Source organism: Diabrotica virgifera, chromosome 5 (genome assembly GCF_917563875.1).
Source record: "Diabrotica virgifera virgifera chromosome 5, PGI_DIABVI_V3a".
Taxonomy (NCBI): Eukaryota; Metazoa; Arthropoda; class Insecta; order Coleoptera; family Chrysomelidae; genus Diabrotica; species Diabrotica virgifera.
Genome location: NC_065447.1, coordinates 156,135,190 through 156,157,096, shown reverse-complemented (window position 1 = coordinate 156,157,096; position 21,907 = coordinate 156,135,190). Strand labels below are relative to the sequence as shown.

Below are 21,907 nucleotides of genomic sequence, written 5' to 3'. Positions count from 1 at the left end.
CAGACACACTGTATATTTTTAACTTGTAATTATTAAGTGTTTAATACAGGCTTTGAAAAATATTCGTTAATGTTATTGTTCGTGCTCCCAACGAGGATTTTTTAATATTAGTTTTCATTTTATAAGACCTTTGTTTAAATATTTTAATCAGAGATTTGTTAAATAAGCAAACAAATATATTTTTTCGTAGAATATTATAAAGTAAAAGATAAATAAAAATAAAATCAATTACGATTTGTCATATTCCGTAGTTTATTATTATTTATTTTGTTTTTAGTATACATTTTGTTTGTTCAGCAAGTATGTCTTTCTCTTATGCAGTTTTGATAGTTTATTTTTGATAAAAATATAAGCACTGATTTAAAATAAAATAAAGTTTAAAACGTTTGAGGTCTTTCTTCATTCGAATAAAATTGCATATTTCTTTATTGCGATAATTACTTGCACCCACCTTTACATACATAGGATGAACATGTAAACTCAGTGTCAAGTTTAAATAACTAATATACATTTTAAGCAGAAAAACAGTTAATGTTACCCCCATAAATGTGACAACGCTGCGTGGTGCCTGTTTGTAATTTATTATCAAAATTTTATACAACTTGGATGCCTCTTTATCAGATATTTTCGGGGTGCCGAAATATCAATATTTATTATATACAATATACACCGGCAGCTACATTGACGTCGGTTTACTGGGTGCCTGTAGCTACAGTTACTATGTATATATATACATATATATATATATATATATATATATATATATATATATATATATATATATATATATATATATATATATATATATATATATATATATATATATATATATTAGTGAAGTTGTATTACATAGTGTGATGTTATGCCTTCTAGGTCGTAATTAATTAAAACTCTCTTAGTTCAAATACATTATATTATTTACTTCTAACTCCGTCTACAATTAACCATAACAATGGGTTCACATATCACAGTAACGACCTACTACAACAATCATTGCTCAATTACTAATTACTATAAATAATTATAACGATAACGATGACCCGTATCATCGAGCGTTCACTTATATACATGATGATGAACTCTCGCAACCTCACGCTCGGCCTTGGTCAAGGGCGAACGATGAATGATATATGTTTTTCTTTGAATAACACATCTTTTGTACAGGGTGATATTATAATACCACACCTCCCCGTTTTGTTAAAATTACATATTTTTAAAATAAGATTGATTGTCTATCATCGCCGTTTTTTTTTTTAAAAAAGAAAGTCCTAAGAAGAGAAGAAGAATATCTGAGTGTATATCCCTCTTTCCCTTTCACAGAGTGTTTATGATTACCTAATACTATTTTCAAAAATTAAATTTCCTAACTATCCTAACTAACTGTAACATGGTACATTTCAGATCAATCGATTTTTCCCTAAACATGTATATTCTTTTTCCTATTTTACACAAAAGTTCATATTTTCCCTATACTAAAACTGGTATTTTATAACCTATTACTAGTTCACGTACTTTCACGTCGTGTCTTTTCGTCCTTTTTTTTTTCGTTCACTAATTCACTTCATCAAAACAGTGTCCACAGTGAATGAAATTGATCCTAACTTTTAAATAGTCTTTTAGTGCCTATAAGCCGTAACTAATCTAATTGTAATAAAATCTCGACTTTAATACTTCCTAAGCTAAGCTAAATATTACCTAAACTTCTATTAAATGGTATATAAAAAAGAATTTAACGTTACTTTACTATTTCATCTTATTATTTCAGTCTTATTTTGATTTATTTATATACGCCTTACTAACTTTAAAATATTGTACCTATAATAAAAATGTAATCTCTCTAAAACTTTTAATATGTGTCTCTAAAAAAACTTCTAATAACTCTCTTGTACCTATAATAAAGATTTAATCTCTCTAAGAACTTCACTTTTTGTGTCCCTTTGCTTACTATCTACTAACACTATTGTAAGATATTGTCTATCCTTAATTCAAACACTTCCATTTTCTGCGAAAATTTGACCTGAATTCATTATCTACATTTAAAAATAAGTTATTTATAATTAACATTACTTTAGAGAAAAAAAATTTACAGCTTTAATTCTTAGACATATTTCAATGATTAGCTACTTATTTGCTTAGTATCTTCTTAATTTTGCTTCTTTTCTTGCAATTTTTATGTGTCTTCTTTCATTTTTCCCACATATTTTACTAAAAATTCTCTTTTTTCTTTCTTTTCTTCTTCTTGTCTGGTACTACAACTATATATTTCTTCATTTTTCTCCACATAATAACACTTCTACAGTGTACATAATTCATCTTCATATACATATTTCGTATAACAATCATATATCATTTATCTCATATATCATTTCATCTTCAACCTACATAAAAAAGTCAAAGAACTAGCCGGAATAGGAAATAGAAGAACCTCAAATATATTGCTCGACAAAAATGGAAATATTATAATGGAGACAAAACGAAAACTACGACGATGGAAAGAGTATATCGAGGAACTATTTCATGACCAGAGAGAAGCTAGTACATCCGTAGATAGCCAAACGGGAGATGTAGGCCCAGAGATAACCAAATCAGAGGTTAGTCAGGCAATAAACTCTATGAAAACCAATAAATCTGCTGGTCCAGATGAATTGCCTAGCGAGCTGATAAAGTTGGTCAACGAGAAAAACCTGGACATAATAGTAGAACTGTTCAACGCTATCTATACTACTGGAATCATCCCTAGAGAAATGTTGACATCAGCCTTTGTGTGTTTGCCAAAGAAGGTGAATGCAAAAGAATGCAGTGACTACCGAACCATAAGCTTAATGTCACATACCTTGAAAATTCTATTGAAAATTATCCACGCCAGAATACACTCTAAACTGGAGCTGGATATTAGTGACACTCAATATGGGTTCCGCAATGGTATGGGTACCAGAGAGGCATTATTCTCCTTCAACGTGCTGACACAGAGATGTTTGGATGTTAACCATCCTCTTTACGTCTGTTTTATAGACTACAATAAGGCGTTTGATAAAGTAAAACATGATCGACTCATGGAAATCCTAAAAAATAAAAACCTAGATGAAAGAGATTTAAGACTAATAACACACCTCTATTACAATCAGCGAGCAATAGTAAGAATTGAAAAAGAAACATCTGAAGAAATGGAAATAAAGAGAGGAGTCAGGCAAGGCTGCATACTATCACCTCTATTATTTAACGCTTATTCTGAAGAGGTAATGCGAGAAACTCTGGAAGATGAAACAGTCGGCATAAGAGTAAATGGAGTCTTAGTTAACAACATCAGATATGCAGATGATACAGTAATAATAGCCGATAGTTTACAAGACCTGCAAAGACTCATGAGTAAAATAGTAAGGTGTAGTAGGGAGTACGGACTCTCTCTCAATATCAAAAAGACGAAGTTTATGAAAATTAGTAAAAACAACCATAATACTAACGAAGTCTTGATAGTAGAGGGCCAGCAGATCGAAAGAGTAAAAAAGTACACTTACCTAGGAACACTTATAACAGAAAATAATGACTACACTGCAGAAATAAAAGTCAGAATCGAAAAAGCACGTTCTAATTTTATAAAAATGAAAAAGGTCCTATGTAGCAAAGATTTAACATTAGCTCTTAAAGTACGCCTAACAAAATGTTACGTCTACAGTGTTCTATACTATGGAGTGGAATCATGGACGTTAAATGTAGAGACAATGAGACGACTTAACGCCTTTGAAATGTGGACCTATAGAAAAATTATGAGGGTTTCCTGGGTAGATAGAGTTACAAACAATGAAGTACTGAGAAGAATAGGTAAAGAAAAGGAAGTTGAACTTACAATTAAAGAAAAGAAGCTACAGTATCTCGGACATGTGATGCGGGGCGAGAAGTATGGTATCCTACGACTCATAATGCAGGGAAAGATAGATGGCAGAAGAAGCATCGGAAGAAGACGAATTTCATGGTTGAAGAACCTGAGAGAGTGGTTTGGATGCAGCTCGAAACAACTATTTAGAGCTACTGCCTCAAAAATTAAAATAGCTATGATGATTGCCAACCTCCGTAGCGGAGATGGCACCTGAAGAAGAAGAAGAAGATCATTTCATATAACATCATAATCATCACTTCATATACTAGCTCCGATACCTTCGTTTTACCTTAATAAAAGAGGTTTCACTCGGATGTCTTAGTTCTCCGCCAATATTAACCCGAATTTTCGCCCTGATCTGTACGCACCATTAAGGTGGTATAGTTAACTCAAAACACGAAATAGGTATTTTATGCGGTTCAAATTCCTCTAAAAATATCACAACCTCAATCCCTTGCTTTGAGGCCGTTGTTTATTCACGAACAATCATGAATAAAATAGGTACTCTCAAAACACAGAGTGGGTCTCTAATAAGCTTTCAAGCTTCTATAAATCACTTAGTACCTTCCAATTTGACAAGAGCAGTGGGTTTCTTATTGTCTCTAGTTGCCTCATAATATTTAGCTTATAATATTGTTAGTTATTCTTCTTATCTATATAGTTCTCCAGATTCCTTATCTCGACTCTTCAGGTCGGTTCGTAAAAAATATATCTCTTACTTATAGCAATATTTGTCTTAAAGCTCTTATATCAACGTATGTCATCACTAATCATTATTCATTCAAAAAAATATCATTTATATCATTTATCACACAAAAAATTATTAATTCAGGTTCATATCATACAAAATTTAACACAAAATCGATGAAAATGTACTAAATATACTCAATAAATATCAATAATAAAACAACTGGCTAATAAAGATTCAATAATAGTATACATATTCGACAAAAATTCAATAAAAATTCAAAAATAGCATATGCAAAAGTTAGGTAAAAATATTCAAATTAAGTTTATATCTCAAAATTCGATAGAAATTTTTGAAAAAAAAATTCGATATTCCATAAAATATTCAAAAATAACCGTACTAAAAATCGAAATCGGATAGAGATTTTTCAAATAAATTCAATAAAAATTCAATAATAAATCACTTCATGTTTCAAAATTCATAGATATTCTTAAAAAAAAATCGATACTTCATAAATTATTCAAAAATCAGCAAAGATAAATATTCAATGTTCAATAATAATATAAAAACGAGGGAAGCATTTTTAATAAAGATAGACATTCTTACTTACATTTTATCACTTTGTCTTTGTTCCCTGGGTTCTCTGCATCTTCGTCCTGGTCCATCTTCGCCGTCTGTATTTCCACGTTGGTGCCGCCATCTGTGCTCCTTTCAGAAGACCTCCTCTAGTCTGCAGGATCAGCCATGTATTAAATAGTGTGATGTTATGCCTTCTAGGTCGTAATTAATTAAAACTCTCTTAGTTCAAATACATTATATTATTTACTTCTAACTCCGTCTACAATTAACCATAACAATGGGTTTACATATCACAGTAACGACCTACTACAACAATCATTGCTCAATTACTAATTACTATAAATAATTATAACGATAACGATGACCCGTATCATCGAGCGTTCACTTATATACATGATGATGAACTCTCGCAACCTCACGCTCGGCCTTGGTCAAGGGCGAACGATGAATGATATATGTTTTTCTTTGAATAACACATCTTTTGTACAGGGTGATATTATAATACCACAAAGTAGTGGATGTGTGAATTGTTCGTAAGGGGATTTTTCCGCATTCTCTATTTCATTTGTTTGTTTTATATATATATATATATATATATATATATATATATATATATATATATATATATATATATATATATATATATATATATATATATATATATATATATATATATTGTTTGCAAATAATTCAGATTGCACCAGTCTTTGAATGACTTTTTGGCTGCATCGCGGCCTCAGATATACGAAAGGAATGTTCTCATCTTCGTCTTTCCTATAAAGTCGTACTGATGACGCAATAATGCAGAAACCGGTCTACGAATGGTGGGAGAGACGGAGGTGTGAATATTAATTTCGTATATTATTTACACATTATTTTCATACTTTTGTTAAAGTAGAAAGCAGCAATTATTGCCTCTTGTTTTTGGCGTTCTAGGTATTTTATTTTAAATACCGGGCGCCATCTAGTGCCTTCAAAGTGGAAGGCCATACAGGTTTCATTACCAAAACAAGTAGGTAGATTGTTTGCAAATAATTCAGATTGCACCAGTCTTTGAATGACTTTTTGGCTGCATCGCGGCCTCAGATATACGAAAGGAATGTTCTCATCTTCGTCTTTCCTATAAAGTCGTACTGATGACGCAATAATGCAGAAACCGGTCTACGAATGGTGGGAGAGACGGAGGTGTGAATATTAATTTCGTATATTATTTACATATATATATATATATATATATATATATATATATATATATATATATATATATATATATATATATAGTAAAAAAAGGTAGTCCAAGTTTTTTGACTAGTTTGGAAAAAATATATAAATACTTTTTTCTTTTTGGGTGTGGTAGTCAAAATAAAATAGGGCTGTGCTAAGGCGTACTATTTATTCTATTCCAAGCTTTCGGAGGCAATTTCCTCCTTTTTCAAGGTTCTACAAAGAAATTACTTGCTAAGTACTCAAAAAGAAATACAAAGTTTTAACTTACCAAGAATGCTAGATTAAGCAAAAAACTGACATACGTTGAAAACGAACTTATTAAATAAAACATTTAAAGTAGTTAAAAAGTTAAAAAACACTGATTTTATAATTAAAAAATATGAAAACGACATGATGCATGTCGTCTTAAGTCTGGATCAAACCATTTCACGAACAGAAAGAGAGTCAAAAAGCGAGATTTACTGTTTAAATAAGTAGAAAGTTATGAAAAAACTTTTAAAAAGTATTAACCATGAAAGGCAGTTGTAACGGATTGCAAATACTACCAACTGTAATACCAACTTAATTTGAGCGGGAAATTTGAAAAAAGTTTTTATTATTCATCAAAAAGAAAACAGTATTTAGTAAATATGTTAAGAAAAAATATACTGAATTAATAATCAACTTGATCAAATAAATAAGAAAATTAAAAGAGATTACTAAGATGCAGAATCAGACTAGTCGAAAGTCAATATATAGTTATAAATTTTACTAAGATTCTGGATCTCAGATCTCTTATTAAGATTGTTGTCATCACTCTTGCTGATATGTACCATCTCCAGGAACGTTCTTTTGAATTTATTACTTTCTCTGGCTAATATTTTAGCATTGTTGAAATCGATCTTATGGTCTAGATTGATTGTATGCTCTGCCAAAGCACACGTAGGTTTATTTAATCTACAGTCGCTTTTATGTGAGATTATTCGACTAGACAAGTTTCTTCCGGTTTCACCTATATATGATGCTGGACATTCAGTACATTCAATGCGGTAAACCACATCTGTGCATTCTAATGTAGTTAAAGGTTGTTTGATTTTACTATATAACTGACGTATAGTTTTGATGTTTTTGTTAGCTATTTTGATGTTTTTAAATTCCTTGAAAATTTTACTAAGTTCAATAGTTAGTTTCGGAATGTAAGGAAGGGCATAAAAGTACACACTAGTCTGCGCCGAGTTACTCTGAGCTAAAGGCCCTGGTTGTGACATGGTACTAGCAGTGAGAATGTTCCTATTGACAAAGGGAACATTGCAAATCAATTTATTAATCAGTCTTGGAGGATGTGAATTTTCCACAAAAATATTGCGTAGAATGTTTAAATCATGTTGGAGATAGTCAGGATGAGACAACCTTCTGACACGTTCTTTCATTGCTAAGACTAAATTAGTTTTCATCCTAGGAGGATGGTACGAATGGTAGCTTATGAATCTGTTGCTACATATTGGTTTTCTATACCATTGTGTTTTCACCACATTACCTTCACATCTGTGCAACCTCATGTCAAGGAAGGGCAAGGATCTCTCCGCCTCTTCCTCGCACGTGAACTGCAAATGCGGGTTCTGTTGGTTGAAAACATTTAACGTAGGTTGTATTAGGTCTGTAGGTAGTGCCAAGATCAAATCATCCATGTATCTCTTTATGAATGGTATTTCAACATTAATTTGATGAAGACAATCTTCAATCAAATCGTCCAAGACATAATTACATAATATTGGTGAGATGGTGGACCCCATTGGAGTACCAAAAACTTGTTTATAGTAACTGTCGTTAAAAATGAAAATATTAGAATCAAAAACAAAAGTAATGAGTTTTTTGAGATTAACTAGATTCAGAGTCGTGTGCAATGATATGTCACCCCAGTGTTTCTCGACACTAACTAAAATTGTGTGTAAAGGTAAGTTAGTGAACAAAGATACTACATCAAAACTAACCAGTTTATAATTATTAGGTAATTGAAAATTATTAATAAAAGAGCTGAAAGCGAAAGAGTCCTGAATGTAAAAAGCATTATTGTTATTGTATGATTCTGTGAGAATCTTTGTAAGAAAAGCAGCTATGGGGCCATTAGGTGTACCTATAGAGGACACTATTGGTCTCATAGACAGATCTGGTTTATGAATTTTTGGCAAAGCATAAAATCTGGGAGCAATTGCATTATAAATTTTTAAAGTTTTCCCAATAGATTCATTTATTTGATTTTCCTTCACCAAATCAGAAACTAATTTGTTTGCCTTTTGTTGCAAAGTGCACACAGGGTTATTATTTAACTTTTTGTAATATTTAGTGTCTGTGAGTAAATGGTTTGATCCAGACTTAAGACGACATGCATCATGTCGTTTTCACATTTTTTAATTATAAAATCAGTGTTTTTTAACTTTTTAACTACTTTAAATGTTTTATTTAATAAGTTCGTTTTCAACGTATGTCAGTTTTTTGCTTAATCTAGCATTCTTGGTAAGTTAAAACTTTGTATTTCTTTTTGAGTACTTAGCAAGTAATTTCTTTGTAGAACCTTGAAAAAGGAGGAAATTGCCTCCGAAAGCTTGGAATAGAATAAATAGTACGCCTTAGCACAGCCCTATTTTATTTTGACTACCACACCCAAAAAGAAAAAAGTATTTATATATTTTTTCCAAACTAGTCAAAAAACTTGGACTACCTTTTTTTACTATTTTAGTATGGGTTTTTTTGAAGACATCAGACTCCAATACGGACCATTACTTGTGTCGTATTTGAAGGAATGGGCAAATGTGAACATCAAATTGGCAGCGTTAAGAAACAGAAAGACTTTTTTAATCAAGTGTCGTAATTCAGATTGTTTTCCAAGCCATATCACGAACAGTCTCACTAATGTTAATAACTTGTTACACCACAGGAGAGGAGAGATTGACTTTCGAGCACAAGGACTTAGTAAAAGGTTTGGAAAAAATATACTTAATATAGAGATTAAGATAACTTTTGCTGATATTAATCATTTTGAAAACAGGTTAAAAGATCTCCAAGCCAAATCAAAATCTATACTCAATTATTACACTTATGTCGAATTCAAACGTAGACAACAAGTTATTTATAATATACATTTTCATAAAATTAAAAAAACTAATATCAATAAGTTCAACAAGTTCAGATTAGATAGCTTTGACAGTATTGATTTCAGGGAGAGTTGGTTCAAGAACCTCACAGATATCGAATTTCCTTTAGAAGTTAAAAAGTTGTTGGCCTTAGGCCCAAAGTTCGCTTTGCTTCCTAATAAAAAAGACTTCAAAGTTTCCTCTTTGTTAGCAGATATTGAAAACATTTTAAGACCAATTGAGAATGTCGATAAGGACATTCTAAGGTCTAAATGCACCAATAAAATCACCAACTATCTTAACAAAGATGAAGCAGACCATTTCTTGAACAAATATTATGTCAAATGTAGAACTTTTTTGAAACATCACCCTGAGATCAGGATTGTCCAGAGCGATAAAGGCAATGTCACTGTAGCAATGTACACAGGGGATTATACACAAAAATGTGAAGATTTACTCACAGACACTAAATATTACAAAAAGTTAAATAATAACCCTGTGTGCACTTTGCAACAAAAGGCAAACAAATTAGTTTCTGATTTGGTGAAGGAAAATCAAATAAATGAATCTATTGGGAAAACTTTAAAAATTTATAATGCAATTGCTCCCAGATTTTATGCTTTGCCAAAAATTCATAAACCAGATCTGTCTATGAGACCAATAGTGTCCTCTATAGGTACACCTAATGGCCCCATAGCTGCTTTTCTTACAAAGATTCTCACAGAATCATACAATAACAATAATGCTCTTTACATTCAGGACTCTTTCGCTTTCAGCTCTTTTATTAATAATTTTCAATTACCTAATAATTATAAACTGGTTAGTTTTGATGTAGTATCTTTGTTCACTAACTTACCTTTACACACAATTTTAGTTAGTGTCGAGAAACACTGGGGTGACATATCATTGCACACGACTCTGAATCTAGTTAATCTCAAAAAACTCATTACTTTTGTTTTTGATTCTAATATTTTCATTTTTAACGACAGTTACTATAAACAAGTTTTTGGTACTCCAATGGGGTCCACCATCTCACCAATATTATGTAATTATGTCTTGGACGATTTGATTGAAGATTGTCTTCATCAAATTAATGTTGAAATACCATTCATAAAGAGATACATGGATGATTTGATCTTGGCACTACCTACAGACCTAATACAACCTACGTTAAATGTTTTCAACCAACAGAACCCGCATTTGCAGTTCACGTGCGAGGAAGAGGCGGAGAGATCCTTGCCCTTCCTTGACATGAGGTTGCACAGATGTGAAGGTAATGTGGTGAAAACACAATGGTATAGAAAACCAATATGTAGCAACAGATTCATAAGCTACCATTCGTACCATCCTCCTAGGATGAAAACTAATTTAGTCTTAGCAATGAAAGAACGTGTCAGAAGGTTGTCTCATCCTGACTATCTCCAACATGATTTAAACATTCTACGCAATATTTTTGTGGAAAATTCATATCCTCCAAGACTGATTAATAAATTGATTTGCAATGTTCCCTTTGTCAATAGGAACATTCTCACTGCTAGTACCATGTCACAACCAGGGCCTTTAGCTCAGAGTAACTCGGCGCAGACTAGTGTGTACTTTTATGCCCTTCCTTACATTCCGAAACTAACTATTGAACTTAGTAAAATTTTCAAGGAATTTAAAAACATCAAAATAGCTAACAAAAACATCAAAACTATACGTCAGTTATACAGTAAAATCAAACAACCTTTAACTACATTAGAATGCACAGATGTGGTTTACCGCATTGAATGTACTGAATGTCCAGCATCATATATAGGTGAAACCGGAAGAAACTTGTCTAGTCGAATAATCTCACATAAAAGCGACTGTAGATTAAATAAACCTACGTGTGCTTTGGCAGAGCATACAATCAATCTAGACCATAAGATCGATTTCAACAATGCTAAAATATTAGCCAGAGAAAGTAATAAATTCAAAAGAACGTTCCTGGAGATGGTACATATCAGCAAGAGTGATGACAACAATCTTAATAAGAGATCTGAGATCCAGAATCTTAGTAAAATTTATAACTATATATTGACTTTCGACTAGTCTGATTCTGCATCTTAGTAATCTCTTTTAATTTTCTTATTTATTTGATCAAGTTGATTATTAATTCAGTATATTTTTTCTTAACATATTTACTAAATACTGTTTTCTTTTTGATGAATAATAAAAACTTTTTTCAAATTTCCCGCTCAAATTAAGTTGGTATTACAGTTGGTAGTATTTGCAATCCGTTACAACTGCCTTTCATGGTTAATACTTTTTAAAAGTTTTTTCATAACTTTCTACTTATTTAAACAGTAAATCTCGCTTTTTGACTCTCTTTCTGTTCGTGAAATGGTTTGATCCAGACTTAAGACGACATGCATCATGTCGTTTTCATATTTTTTAATTATAAAATCAGTGTTTTTTAACTTTTTAATTACTTTAAATGTTTTATTTAATAAGTTCGTTTTCAACGTATGTCAGTTTTTTGCTTAATCTAGCATTCTTGGTAAGTTAAAACTTTGTATTTCTTTTTGAGTACTTAGCAAGTAATTTCTTTGTAGAACCTTGAAAAAGGAGGAAATTGCCTCCGAAAGCTTGGAATAGAATAAATAGTACGCCTTAGCACAGCCCTATTTTATTTTGACTACCACACCCAAAAAGAAAAAAGTATTTATATATATATATATATATATGTATATATATATATATATATATGTATATATATATATATATATATATATATATATATATATATATATATATATATATATATAAGTTTGGTTTTTCTTGTGTTAATCTCTAATCCTATTTCTCTTGCTTCTTTTGTCACCCTTTCTGTTTTTTTCTGCATATGTTGTGTCTTTTTTCGGACACCAGACATATATCATCCGTAAATTCTAGATCTTCAAGTTCGTTTTCAGTCGTCGATGTGACCAGTTGTGTTTTGTTTTGGTTGTCATCACGACCGACTTACTCAAATTTGTTTAAGTGTTTTTGTTATTGTTTTGGAGTGTTGTGTAACTAAACTCGTTGTAAGTGTTACCAGATTTGTTTGACTATTCTACATTTTGTTTACTTTTTTACATTCCACGACCCAATTAAATATTGCTTAACCTTGATCACCATGATCTACAATTGTGATATTTGCTTGATTGAATTTTCCGAAAACGACAAATATAAGATACGTTGCCATGGGGACTGTAGACGATATTTTTGTCTCAAGTGTTCTGGTCTCAATAAAACCACCTCAAAAACTCTACTAGATCCAAAAAATGCCCATTTAAAATATTTCTGTACATTATGTGATTCACCTAGCCTCAGATGTTTAAATGAAAAAGTAACAAATTTAACAAAATATCAAATACCACAAGAGAACTTTGACGCCTTACTTCAAGTTACTAAAAAACTCACAGATAATTTGCCTGTATTTATAGAGACATATGATTTATTAGCAAAAAATGACGGCAAATTGGACTATCTTACAAAAAAAATTGACGAGATTCATAAATTAAATAACTTGTTAAATCCTGAATATCTTTTAAAATCCATAAGGCAGATGGAACAAGATATTTTCAATATATCGTCAGTTTTTTTCGGCTGTTCAAATGACACGAGTAAGGTACAAGTCCAAGATACAAATTCATCAGAGATAAAGTTGGGATTAGAGAGAATCTCTTCATACATCAGTGAAATATCTAATCAAATGTGTAATTTTTCCAACAAACTACCTACTATACCAACGAAGAAAGAGGTATCGAAGAAAAACATAGTATATGCCACTTCAAGCACCCAAACTGAAGACACCCAGCATTTCGAAACCAGTACAGTCAAAAAAAACAACAATTGCAGAAGATAAATATCACTTTGTCGTCTTTGGCAACTTAACCCCAATACACACACCTACACAAGTAGTTCATTACATTAAAGAGAAGCTAGGTATCAAGGAATTTATAAGATGTTAGGCCCTCCTTAAAGATGCCAACTCAGATACTGGCTCCTCATTCAAAATAGGTATTAGGTCTAAAATATATATTGACTTATTATTTAATAAAGAAATTTGGCCACCGGGTGTAAACGTTAAGTGGTCTACAGAATCCTTATACTCCGAACCAACGACTTCATCTGAGACAAATATAAATCGGAAGAACATCAGAAGCACGGTTAACTTGGAAAATCCAATTACCATTCCAAGTAACAACAAGAATGAAGTTGATACCACAAATATACTGACAGACAAGCAGGCCATTGCAATTTGCAAATCTAAAGATCCTTTCCGTTCGCATATTAATTTCATTAAGAAGGATACTTTAGAACCATCGATAAATCTGGATCCTTTGACCCCACCAAGAGTTAGATTGACCAATAACTCGAATAGTCGATATCTTTTAGCCAAATTAAGGGAACCGGATATCTTGAAGGCCATTAAACTTCATCTTGCTTTTCTACACGACCAACCTGCATCAGTATTTTATGATGGGTATACCAACACAAGTGTTAAACTGTTTCTGGCTTCCGAAGGACTTCCGACTAAGAGTGAAGATCTAAGAAAAATTCTTCTAGAATTCAACGATGCTTATGGAATTGGTGCAGATGAGGTAGACGCTGATCTTGCTGCTTTTAGGTCTTTTCTCACTTCGGAAAGAATTATTCACCTGCAAAAATCAAGGGAATGTCACCGAAATTATTATTCCACTAGCTCTCCAAGACGAAATTTTTAAATAATACGACGTGTTCTGAAGAACTAGAAACCTCGAATAATTTTAGTGATGACAACATTAGTATGGTTCTGATTAATATTCGTTCTATAAGAAATAAAACTGACGAATTATTTTTGTTTCTAGAGGAATTAGGATTTCCCCAGATAGTTGCTGTTACAGAACACTGGCTTGAAGTCAACGAGCCTTTTTTTGTAGAGAAATATACCACAATTGCTAGGTATGATCGTCCAAACTCAGCTCATGGAGGCACCCTTATTCTTTCTGCAAACAATGATTTTTCTCTGATAACAAAATATGACTTTTTGTTGAATGAAGCCTTCTTTGAATTTTCCTTAGTTTTTAATAAAAATCTTAATCTTTACATTATTTGCAATCTATAGATCACCTAACTCTTCCGTGGAACTATTTTTTCAGAACCTGCTAAATTTGTTAGATGACTTGCCTCACAAAAGCAGAAAAATTCTGTGCGGAGACTTCAACATAAATTATGCTGCTGCTTGTGCTACCCAAATGTTCTTGGTCAACATATTTGAATCATATGGTCTCTCAATGCACGTTAATTCTCCTACAAGGATTACAAAAACTACATCTACCATAAAATTGATTATATTGTCTCCGATTTCTCACCCCTTGATGTCTGCTCTACAGTTATTAATGCGGAACTATCGGATCATGAAGCAGTATATACGAAATTTAACATCTTCAGCAAACCCTCCTCGAAAACCCGACGTTTAGGTAGGATTTTTTCCGCTCGGAATTTTCATAAATTCCAAAATTTATGTTTAACTTCTGACTGGCATTTTCCTTCTACGGACGTGGACTATAATTTCAGTGATTCAACGATTAAGCCAAAACGTCGCAAACCCTGGACTACCAAAGGTATCCGCATATCAGCAAAAAATATGCGTTCACTACTTTATATCAAGAAATTTACTACCAACGTCTCTGTCACTCAATATATCACCAATTACAGAGTCACATACCTAAAACTCATCAAATCAGCTAAAAAAGCCTACTATCAAAATCGTCTGGGAAGCTCCAAAAGTGTTGCAAAAGAAACTTGGTCCATAATAAACGATCTTCGAAATAAAACCCACGCAGCTCAAACATTTGCCCTTCCAAACCCTGAAAATCTAAACGAATACTTCATTAACGTGAGTAAAAATATAACATCAACTATTCAGTCTCAACAAGATCCCATTTCCTACCTCCCTAATTCAGAAATTGTCTCGAATTCATTCTTTATAAGACCAATCTATAAATCTGAATTGATCCAAACGATCAATAGTATCAAAAGCAAATCATCTTGTAGTACTGATGGACTATCCATAAAAATCTTCTCAAATCTCACAAAGAATGTATTAGAACTCCTCGTGTCACTAATTAATGATTCCTTTGAAAACTCATAAAAACCCGACTTATGTCTTTTCTCTTTGATAACAATATTTTATCACAAAATCAGTTCGGCTTCTTAACTAAAAAATGTACAACTGATGCCATGTTTTCTGTACTTCACGAGGTTTACCAAGCACTAAACAATAATCTTTATACTGCCACTGTTTTCTGTGACTATTCAAAAGCTTTTGATTGTGTAAATTACAACATTTTGATTAAAAAACTTAATTACTATGGAATTCGAGGTATTTCTTTGAATTGGTTCAAATCTTACTTAGATAATAGGAAACAACTGGTTAGAGCAAATGATACTGACTCTAGTCTCAAAAACATTGTATGTGGAGTACCACAAGGTTCAGTATTGGGTCCTCTACTTTTCCTTATCTTTATAAATGATATCACTAATTTAAAAATCGATGGAAAAATGTTTCTTTTTGCTGATGATACCAGTATCACTTGGAGCAACTCAACTATTGCAACTCTTCATGCAACTATAACTTCTGATCTTCTTACGATAAAAACCTGGTCTGACTCTAATTTACTCTCCTTTAACGTGGATAAAACGGTAGCATTATCATATAAAGGTGCTCTTTAACCCCTGCTTGTGAATAGCAGCCAGATCTCTACCGTTGATTCTGTAAAATTTCTTGGTATTCTTTTAGACAGCAACCTCAAATGGTCCCTTCATATCGATTTGTTAAGTAAGAAACTCGCCTCAGCCTGCTATGCCATAAGATCTGTTTCGAAGCAACTCAATTTAGCATCTTCTAAAATAACATATTTTTCTTTATTCGAGTCTCATCTTCGATATGGTCTTCCTTTTTGGGGGTCTAGTACAGCTGCCCAATTTGATGTTATTTTCAAATTACAAAAAAGAGCAATAAGATATCTGTTTGGTCTCAGAAGAACAACCCATTGCAGAAGTTACGAAATTTTAACCCTTCCATCTTTGTATATTTTAGAAACTGTTTGCTTAATTCGTAAACACATGCATGTCTTTCCAGCAAGGCCTCATCATGAGTACTCCACCAGAAATTCAACTTTTGATGTCTATTTACCGATCCCGTCCTCTGAGTTAGTAAAGAAATCTATACTATATTCCGCAAAAAAACTATACAACCATCTCCCTTTACAACTCTATTCTGCAACATCCTTTCTCAAGTCCCGTAAAATGACAAAATCTCATTTATCTAAAAGACCATATTATTCAGTAGAAGAGTTTCTTAATGACTAACTAAGAAATCACAGTAATGTACAAGTAACTAAAGTGTATTTATCTATATTTGGGTGTCACATACAGCAGCTTAAACTTATTAGTTCCTTTGTTTGTGTTTTATTATATTATGTTGTATGTTCAATTTTGCAATTTATAGTAATTTTGCAATATAATGGTTTTTGTTTTTTTACTTCACTTTTTTAACTTGTTTATATTTTTTTTTATTGACGATTTATCTAATTTTATAAAATTGTATTTGTTATTGTTATGTATATCTTTTTCGTGACTCTATGTTAAGCTTTGTCCATAAAATTGTATAATTTTCAGTGACAATAAAGCATATTTCTATTCTATTCTAAGCTGAGAGAAAACATTCCATCTAATCCCTGTTTTATTTTTCGTTGCCTTCTTCATGACCCAGTCGATTAAGATCAAAAATATGGTTGGAGATAGAATACACCCCTGTCTGACTCCACTGTCTATGTTGATTGGTTCTGTGAGTTTCCCATTGTGCATGATTTGTGCGGTATGTTTTCATAGAATATTTTGATAATTCTTATGTATTTTAATGAAATTCCATAACTCATTAATATTTCCCACATTTTTTTCTCTGTTAATTCGGTCAAAGGCTTTTCTAAAGTCAATGAAATTTATATAGATTTTGCTCTGCCATTCTATTGTTTGTTCTACAATGTTTCTTAATGTGTTAATATGATCTGTGCATGCTTTATTACTTCTGAAGCCCGCTTGGTTTGGTATTAACAACGGGTCTATAGTTTCTTTCATTTCATTCTTTCTAGTATCATCCTTGTCATGACTTTACTCTTTGTAAAAAGTAGTGTTATTGCTTGCCAATTGTTGCAATTCTTTTGATCTCCCTTCTTGGGTATCTTTACAATTATATCTTTTTTCCAATCATCAGGTATTCTCTCCTCCTACCATATTTTGTTTATTAGTACACAGGATTTCTTCCGATGTTTTTCTATCTGCTTTCAGTAGTTCTGTGGTAATGTTATCTATTCCAGCTGCTTTCCCTCTTTTCAGCTGTTGTATTGCTTTACTTACTTCTTTTTTTGTGAATTCCGATTCGGTGTAGCTTAGTTTTTCCTTTATTTCTTCATTTTCCACTTCGTGTTTTGTTATTATGTTGGCATATACTTTTCTAAAATTCTCGATCCATCTCTCAACTATTTCCTTTTCATTCTTCAATATTTTCTCGTTTTTGTCTTTTACATGCTTAACATTCATTTTTCCGCACGAGCTTAGTTTTTTCGTCGTTTTGTATAAAGTTAACATATCGTTGTTTTTTGCTGCTGTTTCTGCTTCTATTAACAGTTCTTCATTATATTGTCTTTTGTCGTTTCTCGCACTTTTTTTAACTTCTTTATGTTTCTCTCTATATTCTCTCTTCATTTGTTCCCTATCTCTTAGATGATTTTTTAGCATTTTACATTTAAGTAGTTTCCTTTCTTTAATTTTTTCCCACGTGCTTCTCGATAGCCATGGTTTATTACTTCTTTTTTGTATTCCTATCGTTTCTTTTGCTGCTTGTGTATATACATAAATACTTGCATTTATCCCACAGCTTTTCTATCTTGGCATTTTCTGTGTTGTAAGTTTTATTATATAATTCTCTTAACTTGGTCTTATATTCTTCAGTACTTTCATTTCCGTCTTTGAGCCACTGAACGTTATATGTTTCTCGTTGTTCCACTGGCGTTTTCTTACTTCGGGCTAGTTTGAGTTTGATTTTGGCTTTAATCAATTTGTGATCGGACCCTATGTCTGCCCCTCTCATTGCTCTAACATCTAACAGTGAGTGCCTCCATGTCTTATCTATGGTTATGTGGTCAATCTGATTGTGTGTTTGTCCATCGGGGGATGTCCATGTTACTTTATGTATGCGTTTGTGTTGGAATATACTTCCACCTATGACTAAACTGTTTTGGGTGCAGAAATCTATAAACATGTTACCATTCTCATTAATTTGTCCCAATCCTTCTTTCCCCATTACAGTTTCTCTTCCACTATTATTCGTTGCTATTTTGGCATTCATATCTTCGATTATCATCACAATATTTTTTTTATATTTATTTTGTATTTTATCGTATGCCCTCTGTAGTTGTTGGTAAAACTCATCTTTTATGTCCTGGTATTTTTCATTTGTTGGTGCATATACATTAACAATTATTAGATTTTTATATCTCGCTTTGAATCTAGCTATTATTATTCTATCCGAGATGGCTTTTCATTCTATTAGGGCATTTGTTGCTTCTTTTGATATCATGATCTTCCATCTAATTTCAGATAATCCTAATATACTAATGTTATTTTTATCCATTTCTTTTGCCACTTAATGTGTTTTACTTATTTCAAACATTGTTCGGACATTCCAGCATCCTATGTATGTACGTTGTTTTTCTCAAATCCATTTCCGTGGCCATTTTCATCATCGCGTTATCCGTCCTATTTCCGAGGCTTGTAGAGGTTTCTTTAGCAATAGTATTTTTTATGTGGTGAGGTCGCTAACCTCACGCACAACCCTCCTCCTTTCTCATCCTGGGCTTGGGACCAGGCAATTGTGGAGTCAAATTTGGTTACAGTTGAAAAGTAATTCTCTTTGTAAAATTTTGAAGAAAAAAATAAGATTACTGAAAATGAAAGACCTATTTTAAACAATTTAAAAAAGAAATTAAAAAAAGTAGTTAGATATTTTAAATTTAGTTGGTACAGTGAAAATCCTTGGTTATGTGGTTGCAAGAAAAATAGACTGTATTGTTGGCCATGTCTTCTGGTTTCTACAGAAAAATGGGTGGACCAGGTTCACGATTTAAATAGTTTTAGAGTTTTAAAAAGGAGACATGAAATTTCTCCGTTACCTACATGTAAGATGTATACCCAATTTGATTCAGTTTGGCAAAACAAGAATCGAAAGTTCTCTTAACCAAGCTTTTAAAGCAAATATTGCTAAACATAATGAATTTGTTAAAAAAATAGATAAGTATATCCTTAGCACACTTATATTAGATACCGTATGTTTTTTGGCCAAACAAGAATTAGCGTTTCGTGGCGAAGATTCTGACAATCGAGGCAATTGTTAACATTAATTGCCAAAAAAAATTAAAAATTTTGCCAACATCTACAAACATCAACTGTTTTTTCGAGAGTTTCAAGTGATATACAAAATGATATTATTGAAGCTATATATACATTTAGTCATATATTCATTTTTTTAAATAAGATTTTTTGCATCTGGTTTTGGTAACACTTTAGAAAAATCCACAAGGAAAAGAAAAAGTTTTCCTGTAGTTGGCTGTATACCATTAATCACAAAATTGGAAAGAAATCCTTTGTAAAAGGTATAAAATTTTTTTTATTAAAAATCCCTTAAAAGGGCTACATCACAACAAAACGTTTTCGATTTTTATAAAAAATCATCATCAGTGTTCGATAAACTGGATGCTAGCTGAGCCACAAAAGAAAATATCTGGGTAAAAACCCTTTACATAAAATATAGATGCCTTAAAAGTGCATACTTCAATAAAAAGGCCTGTGATGGTCACATGGCAAACAGGATAATGCCCTAAGGTAAAGTATACAGGTTTCCCAACCCGTGGGATCCAAATTGAGTTGATCACATTTCAATGACTTAATGGCAACTGATGTAGCCCTTTTAAGGGATTTTTAATAAAAAAAAATTTTATACCTTTTACAAAGGATTTCTTTCCAACTTTAGAAAAAGTCACGCGTCGCCAGAAATAATTTTATTCTATAAGTACGTGCCTTCAACACTGTATAATCAAAGATCTTTTTTACTCCTTTATCACATGAAAAAAAGTACAAACAATATAATTCCTAGGCAAATTACTGCGTGTTTATATTAAATTCATCTTATAGTAGGTATCCAAGTATAATCATCAATAAACATCAACTATAAACATATCATATTTCTGAAACAAACTCTTTAAAAACGTAACCCATTAGTCAAGTAACCCCACAGCTTCCTATGTTATCATAATTAGTCATAGCTTCTCGTAAGAAGTAGTGTGAGGTTTCCGAAACTATCAAAGCATTCTATTTTGACAAATGAAGACAGGTGATCGGAACACCTGTTGGTCGGATGTCGGGTTAGCTCACAGGAACGTACACCTCTTTTCTACTTCAAAGAAACCAAATGGTCGTTAAAAGGCGCTCGCCAATTACTTATTTCGTTTTGTTACTTGCAAACCGATGAAATTGGTTTTAAACAAACGATTTTATGTTCTGCAGTTAGGAACCTTTATCTTAACTTTAAAATAGTTGTAAAAAGATATTTGGAAGCAGCTGTGAATTGAACCAAATTTAAGTTCTAGTTTTGCAAATATAAATATATATGTGTTTAAATTCCATTGAATGTAGGTATTAATTTATTTGTCATTTTCACCTTTTGGATTAAACATTACTTCAAAACCCATTAACGCCCAAATTATTACTATTTTTTCAAATTTCAAAATTTTACTTTTACATAATTATCAGTCATGTTGAAAATATGGATGAATGAGTTTAAAACAGTTATAGTCCTGTCGCCAGGGGGGGTACAACGGCCTCCTTAATTCAGATGGACTTACCCAAGTTTTTTTTATATATTTTGACCCGCAGAATACGAATTTTTTGGGTAACAGTTGATCCGGATGTCGATAAGATTGTTATAGACAAAGAACTTGAGGAATTACATAACAGCGATTTCTTGCAAAACGAAATATCTTTTTGTATTTTTTGGGTCATTTTAAGCAAAAAATATTCCTACAAGTTTTTTCGTGGAATGCATAGTTTTCGAGATAACCGCGGTTGAACTTTCAAAAAATCGAAAACTTATAATTTTTGAACCCGAATAACTTTTGATTAAAAAATAAAGTAGCAATTCTGCTTACCGCATTTGAAAGTTTAAATCAAATTGTCCTTCACATAACATTTCGAACATTTGTACTAATGGTAGTGGCATTTTCTGGCCGCTGATCACAGTTTAAAGAAGAAGAATAAGAAAAAAGAAGATATTAGGCTTCTTGACACGTGACGTGCGCATATCACTGTTTTTTTCTGTGCGCG

The 21,907-nt window shown here is 32.0% G+C and overlaps 1 protein-coding gene across 1 annotated transcript; it reads left to right on the top strand.

Annotated features, from left to right (window-relative positions):
* Positions 1-10,858: 10,858 nt before the first annotated feature.
* LOC126885505 (uncharacterized) lies at positions 10,859-11,551 on the top strand. Its single transcript, XM_050652085.1, has one exon. The coding sequence runs from the start codon at positions 10,859-10,861 to the stop codon at positions 11,549-11,551; it is 693 nt and encodes a 230-aa protein (XP_050508042.1).
* The last annotated feature ends 10,356 nt before the right edge of the window (positions 11,552-21,907 follow it).